At 36.7% G+C, this 17,798-nt stretch overlaps 1 protein-coding gene across 1 annotated transcript; it reads right to left on the bottom strand.

Moving 5' to 3' along the window:
* Positions 1-331: 331 nt before the first annotated feature.
* On the bottom strand, positions 332-16,463 carry tubgcp2 (tubulin gamma complex component 2). The gene is made up of 18 exons (XM_084434881.1): positions 16,345-16,463; positions 15,979-16,149; positions 15,780-15,908; positions 13,785-13,961; positions 13,538-13,697; positions 11,065-11,272; positions 10,672-10,871; positions 9,772-9,961; positions 8,624-8,769; positions 8,250-8,430; positions 6,916-7,096; positions 3,897-4,069; positions 3,286-3,414; positions 3,082-3,202; positions 2,820-2,963; positions 1,453-1,536; positions 1,194-1,357; positions 332-572 (listed from the first exon to the last, which is right to left on the bottom strand). The coding sequence occupies exons 2-18, from the start codon at positions 16,126-16,128 to the stop codon at positions 497-499; spliced, it is 2,613 nt and encodes an 870-aa protein (XP_084291007.1). The 5' UTR covers positions 16,129-16,149; positions 16,345-16,463; the 3' UTR covers positions 332-496.
* Between the last annotated feature and the right edge of the window lie 1,335 nt (positions 16,464-17,798).

Genomic DNA, 17,798 nt, shown 5'->3' with positions numbered 1-17,798 from the left:
AGTACAATAAAGATTTTGTCCCATTAAAATAATCCCCCAAACAGCTGTCAAAAATATTTATGTATATAAATATTTATGTTCTTTACATAGCTAGTCGCCAACATTGTCATATGTATTCTCAGTTCGAGCACTGGTAATCTGGAAAAGTTTGTATCTGGATCATCCAATCCCATCCAATACTTGTCAGAGACATATTCAAGTATAGCATCATGTAAATACTATGAGCACACTGTGCCTACGCCTTCTCTTGTTAGTCAAAATAAGTTTATGAAAGTAATCTGGGTTTAGAATAAGAGGCGGAGAAAAACAAATAAAGAACAAAAGACAAAGCTACATTTTTACTTTATTATATTGGATTTTCAGTCGGGTGGAATTTGTGTAAGACCATTAAATACATTTCCAATAGAGAGGAGAAATTCTTAAGTGCTTTGTTACAGCACCATGTAATAGTACATTGAACACTTTAAAAACACTGAAGATTTTAAGATGGACAATGCTACGAAGCAGTCTTCTGGCTCCTTTCAATGGCCATTCGCTCCAGTCTCTCTGTGTAAAAGCCATTGAAGTCCAGCCTATAAAGAAAAATCTCATTATTCATAGCACCTTCATCATGAATTTAAACGAGGATTGTCTAAGCTCTTCAATAGTAAGAGATTTCAAAAGCTTGTGCTACACATTTCTATTATCACTATTAAAAGAATAGTTCACCCAAAAAATGAAAATTCTGTAATAAATTATTCATCCTCATAAGATTTTGTTAATCTTTGGAATGCAAATGAAGATCTTTTTGATGAAATCTGAGAGCATTCTGTCCCTCCATTGAAAGCTACACAACTACCACTTTGACGCTTGAATAATGTGAATAAAAGCCTAAATTAAATCTGTTCATCCATCATGTAGAAAATTTTGACTAAACCGCTCAATTCATATGGTTTAGTTTTACGATTAACTTTTAAAGTGTGTGTCAAAGTGTCAGTTGTGAAGCTGTCTTTGGAGGGACAGAAATTTTATCAAAAATATCTTCATTTGTGTTCTGAAGATGAATGAAAGTCTTACGGGTCTGGAACAGCATGAGGGTGAGTAATTAATGACAGAATTTTCATGTTTAGGTAAACTATCCCTTTAAGACCAGGTTAAATCAGGATGCAGTAAATACAATTAAGATTTACTGAAAGGTTCCTTCCACAACCCACCTGTAGATGATGTTGATCATGCTGTGTTCACAGTCATTGGTGCTGTAAATGCTGAGCTTATCCAAAAGGTCCAGCAATAAGGTGCTGAAGTTACTGTCAAACTTGCTGATGGTCCCCTCAAACCCCGAGTCAGACTGGAGGGCATCCACATACTCAGCTAAGAACTGAGATAAAGACAAATAGATAACATAAAAAAAAAAGATTCATTTGTTTGTGGTTTATTATCTTTTGGAAGATTACGGTGTGAGTGATGACTCACTTTAGTGGCCAGTCTTTTTTTCTCTGCCTCGTCTGTGCGTTCAGCCTTCATCTCGCTGTCTATCCTCATGCTCTGAGTGAACCGCTGCAAAACAATCAACATGAACTCTCCAGCATCATCCTGACATTAAAGAATAAACTATATAATTAAATATTAAAACAAAACAAAAAAACAAGTTATACTAGAAGATCTATATTCTAATTATGTACACTACCATTCAAAAATTTGGGGTCAGTAAGATTATTATTATTTTAAATAAATTAATAAAAATTGTATTTATTAAAGGTGCTCTAAGCGATGTTGGGTGACGTCACTTCTTGTTGACGTTCGAAATATTGTCAAACAAAACGGAGGCTAGCTCGACCCACCCTCCTCCTCATCCCGTCCCCTCCCCCTTCCTTCCGTGCTTCCTGAAACAGGCTTTTCAGATGTAAATTCGGGACTTCGCACGTTCCTTCTCCTTTTCCCTCTTCTTTGCTATTTGTTCATTGGAACGTTGTCTCTTTGGTCGTGTGTCGGCCATATTAAAATTCAAGAGAATATACAGTAATTCTAAGGCAAGTCGTTGATGTTGTCTAGGACATCTCTCCTCTAGCTAACTTCCCTCTCCTCTACTCCCCACACCCCCCTTCATGTGCACGCGCACTAACCCCCCAACCCCCACCCCCAAATCATTCTTGTCGGTTATTGGCTGGAACACTGTTTGTTATGTTTCGTGGTCCAGGCTGGGCCAGTTTGTTTTTGTTGCTGTTTGTTTTGCCTGGGCTGTCTACAGAGACCGCGTTTTTTTCCGGCGTGTTCAGGGGACAGGCAGCTAGCGGATAGTGAGGAGATGTTTGCTTTATGTGACAAAAAAATTTTCTGCTTAAGAAATGCGTGACATCGCTTAGAGCACCTTTAAGCAAGAATGCATGATCAAAAGTGACCGTGAAGACAATTATGTTACAAAAGATTTATATTTTTAGTAAATGTTACTTGAACTAAATCTGAACTTTCTATTCAGCATATAAAACTGCATTATGGCAGTAAATTTTAAACATTTCTAGTAAATGTTTTTGAGCACCAAATCACCTTATTAGAAATATTTCTGAAAGATCGTGTGATCTTATGATGCTGAAAATTCAGCGTTGCATCACAGGAATAAATTACATTTTAAAATGTATTAAAATAAAAAACAATTGTTTTAAATTGTAATAATATTTCCCAATATTTACTGTACTTTTGATCAAATGCAGGCATGGTAGGCATAAGAGACTTACAAAAACATTTAAATAAATCTTACTGACAGCAAACATTTGAATGGCAGTATATTTGCGAACAGGTTTTTAGTACTTTTAGTTCTTTCTCCATAATGTCCGTATTTTTACCTGCATGCAGTTGGTGAACATGACACAGACAGACATGAGCTTGGAGAAGATCCGAAGCAGCTCAGGATTGGTGAGCATACAGTCCTTCAGACAGTTATCCAGGAAACTGGTGTGATGACACAGCACGTCGTCAATGTTGGAGGCCTAAAAAAGACAAGCGATTTAAGCACACACTGTGAATTCATTTTTAATTCATTATGTATTATAAATCTCTTTCTAAACATACATAAATCTAGACAGACAGATTGAATCATTGACTCACAGACTTCAAGTTGTTCTCCATGATGTGCCACGTGGGCTCCATAACCTCAAACATCATGTAGTACTGAATGTTCTGAACAAAGTTGAGCATCCGTTGTCTTAATGCAAAGGCAGCAGCAAACCTACAATCAACAAGAGCTACTTAATAAGATGCTCACTTGAAGATACACAGACTAAGACAAAAACTAAATATATGTAGTCTCACCACTTAGCAGAGTGAAGTGAATATTGCTTAGCTGTTTTATTGCTGATCCACACATTACAGAGCAGCCTCTCCACATGCTTGCAGTAGAACATGTGCCTGAAGAGCATCTGGTATCTTGTCAGCGCTTTCCTGTATAACAGAGCATTGTTTTTAAGGAGCAGTTCATTCAAATAGTCCATATTTTATTTTAAATAGTGTTGTATGAAGCACAGCTAACACAGAAGTCACTTTCAAACCAAGCAGCTTTCTGTTGGTCAACAGCACATTCATGTGAGTTACTTGAACCTACTGAAACATCTACGTAGGGAAATATTTTGCCCTCACTGGTTAAATGTACATGGATGTGCATTTACGATTTGAAACATTTACGATCGCGTAGTGTGTAATGTGTGACATTTCTGATCCCATGGATTCTTATCGCAATGACTGGTATTGGACAGGTAAAATTCACCAAACAACATTAAATGTGACCACACTTTAATCGCATGGAATACACGTTTGGAACAACATGTGAAGGGTACATGATGACAAAACAGTTCCTTTAAGAGGTACAGGGCCACAGCTGAAGCTGCTCGAAATGAAGGCTATACAGCCATATAGGAAAACTGTACCTGTTGATTATGAGTGAAAGTGGCCATTTGACGATGTAGTCGAAGGAGAAAGCCTCCAGGCCGCTAAGTGACACCTCTGTGGGCTCTGCATTAATGATGGCTTTCTCTTGCTTGGTATCTATAGCAAGGACACGTAACAGCTGGGTGATTACATCATGGGGCATCAGGTCAATCTGGAAGAGAACAATTACGTTAAGTAAACAATGACCTGTTGCCTATTTTTGGGCACTTGCACGTCATTTTCCATTCTCAACCATCCCTCCAAATAATACAACCATTTAGATGGGTGAAAATAGCCACTTTCATACACGAAATGTGTTAAATTGGCAGATGTTATTCCTTTGGATTTTTTTCTGTGTTTTCTCTTATAGGGCAGCATGATTTGTGGTGGAATTTTATGATAAATTTATGATTTTTATTAACACTAAGTAACAATATAAATAAAAATGTACAGTAAAATAAAATAAAAAGTGTATTTAAGAAAAATATAATAATAATTTTGACATAACTGTAAAATTGCAAAACTAATATTTATGGCCGTCTTAATTTCTTAACTTTCAAATATTAAACATCACCAACTTTTATTTTGATGGACAACCGTACAGAGCCCTAAGATGCCCAAAACACCCGCGGATAATGAGCTGCTCATGTATAAGAACGCAGTGCCACGCTTTACTCTGAAACACACAACGCATATATATTTATTTAATTAAATGGCAGCCTTTGCAATTTGATAATTGCACTAAGCCAGGGTTCCTCAAATCTTGCCCTGGAGGGCCAATGCCCTGCAGAGTTTAGCTCCAACCCTGAACAAACACACCTGAGCAAACTAATCAAGGTCTTCAGGATCACTAGAAATCACAGGTAGGGGAGTTTGATCAGGGTTTGAGATAAACTCTGCAGGGCTGCGTTTCCCAAAAGCATCGTAAGCCTAAGAAGTTCGTTAAAACGATCGTACGACTGATCTTAATATTACGGTCTGTTTCCCAAAAGCATCGTAACTTAAGTAGCACTTGAAAATCATCGTAGATCTACGAGTGCTCTGGAGTAATCGTAAATCCCCAAGTGCATCGAAAGAAGACAGAGTTATGAGGTCACATGCAGGACAACCGGCAGATACACCTTTAACTTTATTCAAGTGCAATGTACTTTATTGTACACTTTATTGCTCGTTTTTTGTTTAAATGAATGTATAAATGAAATAATTAAAAAGGGCAGCGAAAATATAGAAATAATTTAATCTAATAATTTGAATCTAAATGAAATGAAAGAACAAAAAAAAAAGATAAACTATGTAATATGCTTCAAAGACTTGTGTCAATGACTTGCTGACATGCACAAAAACCAGCCATGTATTGGGGATTTCTTGGGAGGCCATCATGTGGTCCCATGCCATCTTTGTGCTCCTCCTCCTCCTCCATCACCTCTTCATCTTCCTCCCTGTTAAGCAAGGACACTCTCAAATGTCCTGACTACAACTACAAACCTTCTCAAACTGCTGAGGTGTTGTGGCTGCAGTCTGGACAACAGAAGATGGAGGCTAAGGCCTGGGAGGGTTGTTTGGAGGACTAGGAGATGGTAGGGTGCTGGGAGATGGCAGATGAAACTGATAGTTCCTCTGAGCATGAAGGACCTGATCAGACTCAGGTTGAGTTACCCCTACTCCTCCATGGATGTCAATACCACCACAAATGCCACCTGAAGCACTTGTGCCAAGTAGTGACAAGGCCTTTTCTTCCTCTGCTGTGAGAAGGGGGGACTCATTGGGCCCACCACCTGTTTTATTAAATGTTGTCCTCTGCAGAGCTCTTTTCCTTTTAGCAAGGCTGCAAAGTCCTGCCACTTCTTCCTGACTTCCTTCCCTGATCTTTTAATGCCCCTAGTTGCAGTCAGTTTTGTAGACAAATCTACATTTTATGTTTATTTGTACGACTGCCCTTAAACCTGCTGAAAATAATATGTTTGTATAGCTCCACCTCCTCTAAAATGACATTAATCTCCTCTTTTTGAAAAATGTATTTTCTTAGTTTTTATGGTTCAGCCATTTTGCTGGTGTCTCCAGCCGTAGGTTTGTGCTTTTATAGATTATTGGCCTCGTAGAAAATGCACATCAGATTAAAACAATTAGGCTAAACATTTCAAAATACAAGCATGTGCTACAATTACTTGCCATTCTACAAGATGACATTTCAGCACTGACATGCGGACAGCGACTCTTAAGTAGCACTTAAAGCACAGTTGCGTGCGATTGGCCGATCGTGCTAAGTGCGTTTTTGTGAAACGCACGTGAAATGAACACGAACGTTCATAAAGTCGCTTGTAGAAAATGCTCGTAAGTTCTGAGATCCATTGTTATCTGGAAACGCAGCCCAGGGCAGTGGCCCTTCAGGACTGGATTTGAGGAACCCTGCACTAAGCTATATCACGATTTCGGTTTTATTCTGATTAATCGTGCAGCTGTAGTTTCTTGTGTCGGGCCAATAGACTGTAAAAAAAATATGGACGAAGTGTCCGTGACGTCACCCGTAGGTTTCTGAAGAGCATTTCAGAAGCCCAAAGTGGGCGGAGCAAAATTAGCTATATAGACCAAAACCACTTTTTGTACCAGGCTGTAAACATTTTTTCTGCTGTAAAGTTGGGCATATTAACACGGGGGTCTAAGGGATTGACTCTCTTTTGGAGCCTGTCTCTAGCGGCCAGTCGAGGAATTGCAGTTTAAGTCAAATTTAAGACAAATAGTTTGTGGCTGGAATCTTGTTGCATCACATCTGTTTAGGATAATTGCCTCATTAGTCAGCGCACCATAAACAAACAAACAAAATAAAAAAAGTAACAAACACATCTTTAGATAAAAAATTAAACAACTAGAATTTGCTGTTCATTTGGATTTCTACTGCAAAAGCAAATACGCTTATCACCTGAAATCAACAATGTTATGTAGAATGCACAAACTGACAACATATGTATTACAAAGTGCTAATTTCGAAGTAATAGTTGAGAACACGGATGAGCGTTCAACCTTTAAATCGTCTTTGAAGGGGTCTGTGTTGGCAGTGCTCATCCTCAGGGCCAGCTCCAGCAGAGCCTCCAACCGTGGAGGAATGATGTCATCAACCTGCTTCTTCAGTTCCTCCTCCGTCAGGTCCATAAAATGCACGAAAAAGTCTCCTTTATCCATTAAGAAGTAATGCTTGATTGACCTGCACCACAAATGTAAGAAATAAGGTGATATTGAGATATTCAGCACACAACTATTAAACAATACCAAATATTACGAGAATACTTTGGTTTTTGCACGTATACATGTTTTTCAACTGGTGGGTCATGACCCAAAAGAGAGTTGCAAGACCGTTTTGAGTGGGTCGCAGAGTGTGTAGTCCAAAAAAACTTCATTCTTAATGTTTTACTGAAGTGAGACTTTTATTTTGTAAGACAGAAAACTCCTGATTTAGTATCTGCTGTCAGTTGTTGTCATTATTTTACTTGCAAAATAAAATAAAAAGTCTCACCTTAGAAAAACAAGCTTTCCTGTCCTGTCAAGATACATTGTGTTTACGGCACACATTCTTCAATTTTACGCACAAATGCAAGGCTGTGCACAGCATATCAATTCGCTTTATACAAAGAGCAAAAGAAATTACGAGCGCACGTCGTCATATTTACGCTGTCAATTTCTAAGTCGTGAACTTACCAAAAACAATACCAATAATTTTAGTAACTAGTACGTCGTGCCTTAGCTGGGAAGGATTTGCATGCAGCATGATGTTCATTCGATTCGTCAGGAGCAATTTCCATGTTTTTTTAACTGTTCATGTTAGTAGTGTGTATTTAAACCGGTAACAGTAGTTTCCATAACCTTAACCCATAATTCCACCTTATTTTTACTTTGTATTATTTTCTTTATTTTTGATGACTGTGGTGGCAACCAATTTAGTAACTTTACTGTATTAACAAAAACTAGTTTGGGACTGCTACTTAATAGTGTATTTATCAGTGTTAGTGATATTATTACAATTTTTTTTTGTATATTAAGTAAAGTGTACTTGTGCGTGTGTCAACCAATATTGGGTCAAATTCCTACAAAATTTGAGTCACTCAATGACCATGGGAAAATGTGTGGTATGTACGTACTGTACGTGCACAGCCTGATTTTTCTAACCGCTCTATACGCGCTGCTTGCATGTGTACCTTGAATTTTTTTTGCACTAATTAGTTTGTTTCAAAGTCACAAAAGAAGCAGAGCAAACGACAACCAACTACTGGAGATGGCAACAACAACCGATGCCAGCGCTGACAACATTTGTGTGAATGATTTCAGAGAGACCCACAACAATTTCAAACCTTAAGTTTTACCTCAGGCGTGAAACAAGCTCCTTTTCCTCCATCAGGAAGTCAAGCAGAACCTTGCTGGCATAGTAATATGCTTTTTCAATCTGCTCCACATATGCTCTCTCTTTAAGTGTGTAGAGAACCTCTTTAGCATCTGGACAGGTAACGTCACGGCCGCACTCTCGCACAACATTCAGATACTTGCCTGAAATTAGAAAGACGTTAGGACTGTTCATGAAAAAAACGCATTTAGTCACTTTTCAGATGGGCATTGAAATCATAGGAAATTTCATTCATACCATTGTTCCAGAATTGCTTTCTAGTAGACACAAATCTTATGCTGTATACGATCTACATTTTGGAACTGAGCTAATTGCTTTGTATAAAAAAGGCCTCACCTGTGTTTAATATCTTATCTGCCATTTTCTGAAGGAATGATGGGATCCTGTGCTGGACGATAGTGTATCTCTGATCCCAGTATTTGTCATTATAATCCTCTTGAATCTTCTCTTTTTGTAGCTCATGCTCCTCAACCATGAATTCACTATAAAAGTAAAAAACATAGAATGTAATGAAGTTTATTTCACTTAATTTAATGTGGTACAATGTGGTCCAATAAAATGTTTTTTTCATGGTCAGCAAAATTCTGAATTTAAGAACTGGTTGCCTTTCAAGCCACGAGTGTGAATTTGATTTGAATTGCCCAAGATCTACAGGATGTTGAATTGGAATTTAAATGGGATGACAGGAAGCATCAAAACTAATTATTATAATAATATATATAATATAACATTATAATATAATATAAACTGGAGTATTCTCAAATTACCTGATACATGAAATATAAATGAAATACAAATTTCAATAGGTGGCATTTCATAACATATCTTACTAATGTCCTCTAATGTTTCTGGAAATACTCAATGGACACTTTTCACAGACTGTGATGACGGGGTTTCAGAGTTATTAACATCGTAAATCTAGCAACGTTTTTTTTATATTTTGATTTTTTATAAATGTAATGTACGGTTATAACACTATACTTTGTGTTATTTTACCTTGGCATTAAATTTCAGAAAACGAATTAACTCTAATTCTAATTAACTAACTCTAACTAATTAACTCTTTAACGGCTAAAGGAAATAACAGCAAGTTTGACATCTCAAAATCACAGAAATACTATATTGGATTTTTTTTTTTTTTTTGCTTTTAAAGCAAATGGGAATGCAACAAAATAATATTTGTTGTAGTTTCTATTCACCACTAAAAAAAGTCTACCCAGCTATGATGACTTCCGCTTCTGAGAACCCCAGAAATGTGAAAAGGGTCCATATTGTGTATAACATGTTTATTGGTAATTCACACTAACAAGTGAAATGCATTAACAACAACCACCCTTACAGCAGTAACACATTAAATTCAGTCTGCAATTAGAATTCTGCATCCTTTGCAACCTCAATTCAAATTCAGAAACTGTCATTTAAAAGGTGTTCTCAATAGAGTTCTAAACATCTCAAAGCCCTGTTGGTCAGGGGTCACACTGTACCTGTATGGGTCTTTAATGATGCCCCTATAGATCCACTTCTCAAGTATTTCAAAGTAGGGGACGCTGGCTGCTTTAGTCAGATAGAGGCAGAGCTCTTGAGCCTGGCTGTCTCCGGTGTAATTAAATGTGCGATCGTGAAGCAGGCTGAGGGTCGAGCCACCCATACACTCACCCTTGTCAACAGAGGTGGCTGCATTAAAGAGACCAAGCACATTAGCATGAGCATGTCATTGTCAACAATGCAATTCTGATCAGGACAAACTTTGACAAACTTTTTTACGTCAGTTTAATATAATTTAAGTTGAAATGACTTATACAGCCAAGTTGATTGTACTAAAATTGTACAGTGTATTATGTAAAGCATATTTATAATGCTAGCAATTTGCTAACAATATTGTAATGACGTGCTAACAACATGCTAATCCAATGGACTGAGACATTCTAGCAACATGCTAAGACGTGCGAGCAAAATGTTAAACCATTCTAGCAACATCTTAAAACAAGTTGCCACCATGCTAAAAAAAACATGTTAGAAACATGTTAAAGCATGCTAGCACAATGTTAAAATATACTAGAAACATGCTAACAATATTCTAAAACATGGTAGGAACATACTAGCAACATCCTAAACCATGCTACCACCATGCTAAATCATGATTTTTGTATGCCTAGCCATCAAACTTTAAACTTCAAACAAACTAAACTTTTCAGATAAGGCTTTTGTCAAGCCAACATCAAAGTTTGTCCTGACCACAATGCTGTTGCAAAAGGTAATGAATTAAGAATGAACATGAAAAATATATTATGACAATTTACAAATGAACTCATTACTCCTGTTGACACATCCAAAATGCTGAGCGCTGCTCTTTTAACAGTAACCACACATGTTGAAAGCTTTACCAATGGAGGCCAGGATTTCCATGGTGCGCATGGTGGGCTGTATGTAGAACCAGAGCTTCTGCAGGGAGAGCGTGCCCTGTCCGTGGAGATGCTCCAGCTGCGTCACCAGGATGAGGTATTCCTTCATCAGAGTCCTCATGGCTGCAGTCAGAGCGTGATTCACCTGACCGTACTCAAATGATGACTTCTCCTCTGTGAAGCTGGCCGTGGATTATGCAAATGATTAGTGTGAGCACGCCATGCAAAATTTGATCATGATGAAATATCAAATATCTTTTCAGAGAATAATTTCACTGGGCCAATAAAATCCCCTGACATTATTAACAAATCTGGTTTAATATTGGTGTAAACACATGACTAATATATCTATCAACCGTAATATCGTTCACAGACCGTGTGATAGTGGAGTAACAAGACGCGACCGGCAATATTCGGTTGACCAGCTCTTTGACGGACATGTCGAGGGAAGGATCTACTATGAAGGAGCGGCTCTGTCTGCCAAGCACAGGCTGAGCTGTGATGTCTCTCCCATCCACACCAATCAGCACGAAAAGCAGGTCCTCAACCAGAGCTTGTTCCTGTGCAGCCAGCGGCATTGTACCTGAAATTAAACTTGTTTAAGTCACCATGAAATCAATTCAATTTGACAATTCTTATTTTACAGTGTTTATTATAAATAATTGAGTCGAGCACATCTTTATTACTTTTTTTATTTTTATTAATGTGCCTTTTTAATCAAAAATATTCATTTCCCCTCCTCATGCAACAACATCTCTTCTCTATGACATGTGCACTGCCACATAGGCAACATAGGCAGGACAATAAACCCTCTTTTCCAACAAGTCACTCAAAGGAAATACAATTTTATTCACCTCTAAAAACTCTCGGGTAACTCTCGCCAAATTGCAACCTAGGCTATTTTTGTTAATTTACCCGAGTCAAACATTCGTGTAAAAGCATAATTAGAATGGAAACGCCACTTTTAAGATTGACCGTATTTTCGTTTTTCGGTCAAAATGCCTTTTGAATGGGAGTTCTTGGGGCACTACAGTGATAGCATCAAAATCGCTAAGGCTCGACACAACATGAAACTGTGCTTGAAGGGGGCTCTACACCAGGGGCTCTACACATGAACTTGAGCACTGACAACATTGTTTATGTACACAGAGTTTACTAAAAAGAAAGGTTTTGTACAACTCACTTTATCAGTTGGTGTTTCCGGTGGGTGGACTTTTGTCAGTCAAAAGTAGTCGATCTCCGAATGCAATGTAACATGAGGAGAGTAAAGATGGAAAGCTTAGTTCATTACGTTGCATTCGGAGATCAACTACTTTCGACTACTATCGACACTCCCATTCAAAAGGCATTTTGACCGAAAACAAAAATACAATCTTAAAAGTGGCGTTTCCATTCTAATTATGCTTTTACACAAATGTTTGACTCGGGTAGATTAACAAAAATAGCCTAGGTTGCAATTTGGTGAGAGTTACCCTTTAACGTGTGCATTTTCTGAGGAAACTGTGAACATGTTTTATACCTGAAACTGAACCTGTCTTAAAGTGCCCCTATTACGTACCTATAAACTACCAGATGCTATTTAGTGTGTTATATAGCTGTTTGTGAATGTAAAATGTCTGCAAAGTTTCAAAGATCAAAGTGCCTGATAAATGGAGTTAACTTCCTTAAACGAGTCGTCAGTAATTCCATTCCTACTTCTTGCACAAACCTATGAAGGTTTGAAAACAAATTTGCATAATGCCAGCCAATGGTCTTCATTGGCTGCTCACGAACAACGTCTACTTTGACCCGTCCTCAAACACTGTATTTGTAGCTGAGGCCTGTAAGAGATTGGTTTATGTCGTTGACATGTCGAGAAGATACTGTTTTCTGCATTGCGAATGCAAATCCACTTTACTTGGCGGTAAAAGCGATGCCATCTTTACTGTTTGTATCACTGTGTACACAAGTGCTGAGGAAGCCTCCGGAGCTGAAATTCAGATATGATAATGGGTGTTTCTTTTCCAACACACGCTATAAGCTGTAGACAAATCACAACATATTGGGCCATCTGACCAATCAAAGCAAAGTCGGCTCTCAGAAAGGAGGCGCTTAAAGAGACCGAATCCTTGATCAAACCATTTCAGACACTGTGAGAAAAAATGGTGCTGAAATGTGTATTACGAGAAAATTAAAGTGTTTTTTGATCTTGGATTCATGTAAACATATTTAACAATCAAAATGCAACAAGATAGTGGGGACTGATTAAGTCATATAATCTATAATATAAATATAGATATAATCTTTCTAACAGAAGAAGCAGTCGAACAACAGGAGAGAACATCAGTCTGTGACTGTGAGTGTTTACTTTTCCCAGTAGATTTTAGCACGGTTCTTCGTTGCTAGGAAATTTACTGAGTTTACTCTGGTAGCGATCACATTTTAAATGGTTGATTACAACGGCTGATTATTAATGTGTGGTATTGTGTGTGTATGTCGCTGTATATGGATTTACTTGGTGTCTACAAAGCAAATTGCCTTCAAGAACAATAAAGTAAAAACCAAAACGATCCAATTAATTCCAGATTGACAAAATCAAGTCCTGCCCTTCATTATTTTTGCTCAAGAAGCTGTTTCACTTGGATAATCATCACAAAGGGGAATAAAAAAATAATCACAACTTCTGTTTCATACTGTCTTGAACAATTCAGTCGCATCTATAACCAGATTTGGTATCTACTGTTTCTTCTGTGATACTGAAGTTTAAGTGAAATCAAAAGTGTCCATATTTATCCATAATCTCTAATCAACCTCTGTAACAATTCCCTATTCATCTAAGGCTCTAATTTTGGAAAGGCCTGTCACATACCAACAGCCACCACGGGATCTCCCACAGGGGTGGGGCTAGTGATGAAATCCCCAATCAGTGCAGGACGGTCATACACCCAGTTTGGAAACACAGGGTTCGGCTGAGTGGGGTTCTTCTTATTGTGTCTGTCTCTCAGCATTTTACGGATTACTTCAGAAGACTGTGCAGGAAAACAAAACCATCGTTAAATGATGCAATGTACAGAATTAATGGACATTAATATCATCTTTGCGTTTCGTCACAATACCTGCGGCACACTGGAGCTGGCTGTGACATTTCCCAGCTTTTTCCGCAATTCCTCCAGTTCTTGCATGGACATTTTGCTGCTGGTTGCAGGAATGCTGTATGACGTGGTGGTGCTGGATGCTGCATTTGCAGACATTTCTGATCTTTCTTTGGCATTCTGCTGCAGGAACTTCAAAGTCTGAAGAGTAGAAGCAGCCATGGTTTAGAAACAATGTCTAGATCACAATTCCACAACACCCCAACATCAACAAAAAAAAAAAGCCTGGTTTTAGGTCCTAACTTTCTAAGACTAGTCTTACAAGTTAGTCATCAAATTTGTTTCTTTAAGACTGTTCATAACTTTTTAACCTTGACTAATGGGTCATACTACATCTTAAAGGGATAGTTCACCTAAAAATGAAAATTCTGTCATTAATTACTCACCCTCATGTCGTTCCAAACCCGTAACATACTTTTTAATCCATTTCCCTCCGTTGACAGCTATGCTACTACCACTTTGATGCTTCAAAAATGTTCATAAACATTCATAAACACATCTGGAGAGACTCCATCAGTTTATATGATTAAGATATTTAATTTAGGCTTTTATTCACATTTAAACATTGATCAGCGAACATAAACAGAAGCTCAACCGAAACTGCTTGGCGCGCGAGAACAAACCTCATTGGTTCTTGCTGAAGCTCAAATGTGCTGCGTAACACGAGAATGAATCTAACTGGTTCTTGCTGAAGCTCAAACGTGCTGCGTAAAACGAGAATGAACCTCATTGGTTCTCGTGCGTCAAGCAAAAATGCTTGAGCTTCCGTTTACCATAACTGATGTGTAAGTTGATGAATTTATATGTGAATAAAAGCATAAATTCAATCTCTTCAGTCTCTTTAGGAAATTTGGACTAAACCACTCAATTCATATGGATTAGTTCTACGATCTCTTTATGAACTTTTTGAAGCATCAAAGTGTCAGTTGTGTAGCTGTCTATGGAGAAGATCTATCAAAAAGATCTTAATTTGTGTTGCAAAGATGAATGAAGGTCTTAATGACAGAGTTATTAATGACAGAATTTTCATTTTTGGGTGAACTAACCCTTTATGACACTGTCTAACATGGCTATGTTTATGCAACTGGTCCCTGATTTTTTTTGTTTCGACATTTCATGGCAATTAAAGTCACCATGAAATCAAAATGGACAATTATTGTTTGCTTTTTTATGGAATATTGCAGTATTTATTATAAACTATTTATTCATAGTGACTTCATTACTTTTTTTAAATCACGCGTCCTTGTAATCTTTGATCAAAATAACTTCCACTTCCTCTAACAGCATCATCTCTTCTCTTCTCTGATGATGTGCTTACTGGCGTGAGGGCGGAACAACCTGTCACTCACAAGATCTCAGCAAACCACAATCATCCAACGATCTGATTAAATTCCTGATGAACAAAAGCAGGTCCCGCCCTACATTTACATGTTCTTCGAGAAGCCGTTTCACTTTGACATCCGTCACAAAAGGGAAGAAAAGACAATCGTAACTTCTGTTTCATGCTGACTTTAAGTACATTTTCCCTCCCAATTCTAATTTCCATATTGTTTATGGATGTTCCTTTTGAAGTTTTATTTTTGTAAGCCCAGTATGTGATTTTTATTACTGTAATACTGTTATTATATGGTTATTACAGTAAAACTGAATACAATAAATTTTTTGTTTAAATAAGCATAAATTGAAGGCAGTACAACAGATTGCACCATTCTTAATTAAAATAACATACCATCATTTATTAACATTACTGTAATGCTAATTTTGATAGAACACTGTAAAAAATAGTAATTGAATCTTAATGGTCCTAAAATAGGTTTCATCTTCATCTTGCAAAATATTATTTCTTATTTTGTGTTTGAGGTGAAATTATGTGACCTAGGCTATGAATATTCTTCACACGTTTTTGGAAGATTCAAATTTTTTTGCTTAGAAATGAATAATGAGTTTCATTAAACATACCTCTTTATCCTCAGTGAGTTTGGAAAGCAGATACACTAGTGGATCAAGGTTGCGTGCATTCTTTGACTTCAGTTCATCATGTTTCCTCAAGAAGTCTTCAGGTGTTTTGGAGTGTTCTGCCATTTTGACCTGTAAGACAATGTGAATTAGTCTAGTAGTGCATTCAGAAAACGCGTAACGGGAGATAAAACACGGTCACCTTAGCACTGTGTGCAGAGACTGTAGTGGTCACATATCCAGTCCTGTTCTTCTGCAGTAAATCAATATAAACCTCAGCACCATCTCCTCCGCGGACATTAAGGAGTCCGAGAAGTTCATTAACATCATGATGAATTCTGAATTCACTCATGACTTCAGATGAAATCAGACCCTGAAAGCAGAAATAGACATACTTGAGAAACGAGAGCAAGCTCAATGAATGAATACATCAGTTTACGTTTCCCAAACAACACTAGATCTAGATCACCGAATTTGCTGATGGTATTTATTTACAGCTAGCAATCTATCTATACATTCATAAACAAAACGTTTTGTTTACCAATAAAAATACCCTTCGTTATTTTACCTAGTAGTTGTCTAATTAGTCCTTCTGAACAACACGTAACGCATTTGTTGATAAAACTGCAGCGTAACTGACAACACCATAATAATAGGAAGGAAGGCGGAAACTGTGTCAATTTGTAAAATTCCGCCAAAAGACTTTATTTTTCAAAATAAAGGTCCTTTACTTGTTATCCACCTGATAAAATAAAACAGAATGTATTTGTTTTGTTTTTGTTTAAAGGTATATATTTCAAATGTTAGATTTTTACAATCAGTATAACATGTATTTTAAAATACATAATATGTTAATGGAAATGTTATGTAAATGTTATGTTATGTAAAATGTTATGTAAATGTTATTAATATTTTAAAGTTATGGAACTCATTACCTGTATCTATTAGGAATGCTGCTTTTGTGGATTATTTAAGAAACTTCTTAAGACACATCTTTTTAGTCAAGCTTTTAGTTTATAATTTATTACTGTGTATTTTTTATATCATGATTTTTTTTCCCTGTTTGATTTATTTTGTTCTGTACATGTTGTAGCGCTTTGAGTTTTAGAAAGGTGCATTACAAATTAAATGTATTATTATTGTTGTTAACATTATTTTAAAATAGCCATGATTACTTGTTTAATTTGTACAATATGTTGGCTTAGATGTTTATATTTACAGCAATAATACACATAATAAAATATTTCAGATGATGATAATAATAACAAATATTATTATTGTTGTTGTTGTTGTTTTATGTAATAATAACAATATAATAATATGCACTGTACTCTAATACTTGCTGTAACTCTTCATATTACAGTAGCATATTATACTTGAATTGTATTGAACAGTATACAGTAAATATACACTTTATACATATCACACAATATACACATGTATACATGCTGTGTATCTATAGTCTTGTCTTTTTCTTTTACTGTATATCGCAATGACATTGTACTGTAATTTGTTGACAAACCAACAGTAGAAGCGTAACTGTGAATCCTGTCCAGTCTTTTGCAATTAGTATCCTATACAGTAATGTGTCAATTTGTACTGTTAAAATTGATATACGCCATAGAGAAAGTGCAGTCTTGTGCTTTTCAATCATCAAAATCATAGCCATAGCTTACATCTGAAAACACTGAGCAACAACGTGGCTAAACATTTTGACTATCTTGTTTGTGAACAGTGACACAAGGACTTATCTTTCTGATGGCACTGATATGGTTTCATTGATGTAAACTCACTTAAAAAACTGTATTCGTGGGCAAAAATGTCTGATTTGTAAGAGTTTTCTTCTGTCAGAATAGGCATTTAAAAAAACAAATAAATTGTGTTAAGGTTTAGTATAACTTTTGGAATGACAAATTAATTAAGTAAAAGCATTGTTTCTTTTATTTAATTGATTAATTTGGTCTCATTTTGCACTCTGGTGTTAATCTAAAGAATGCAGATGTTTCAGGCCAGAAGATTACT

The sequence above is a fragment of the Rutilus rutilus genome, assembly GCF_951802725.1.
Source record: "Rutilus rutilus genome assembly, chromosome: 16".
Taxonomy (NCBI): domain Eukaryota; kingdom Metazoa; phylum Chordata; class Actinopteri; order Cypriniformes; family Leuciscidae; genus Rutilus; species Rutilus rutilus.
The sequence above is the reverse complement of the archived record's forward strand: the minus strand, read 5'-3'. Positions and strand labels throughout refer to the sequence as shown.

What these genes read in the sequence shown, in the direction of transcription:
- tubgcp2 (XM_084434881.1), bottom strand. Translation starts at nt 16,128, where the DNA reads ATGAGTGAATTCAGAATTCATCATGATGTTAATGAACTTCTCGGACTC. An exon ending in TGTTACTCCACTATCACACG is followed by an intron (nt 10,872 to 11,064) that starts GTCTGTGAACGA and finishes ATCCACGGCCAG; the next exon opens with CTTCACAGAGGAGAAGTCAT. An exon ending in AGATAAGATATTAAACACAG is followed by an intron (nt 8,431 to 8,623) that starts GTGAGGCCTTTT and finishes TTCTAATTTCAG; the next exon opens with GCAAGTATCTGAATGTTGTG.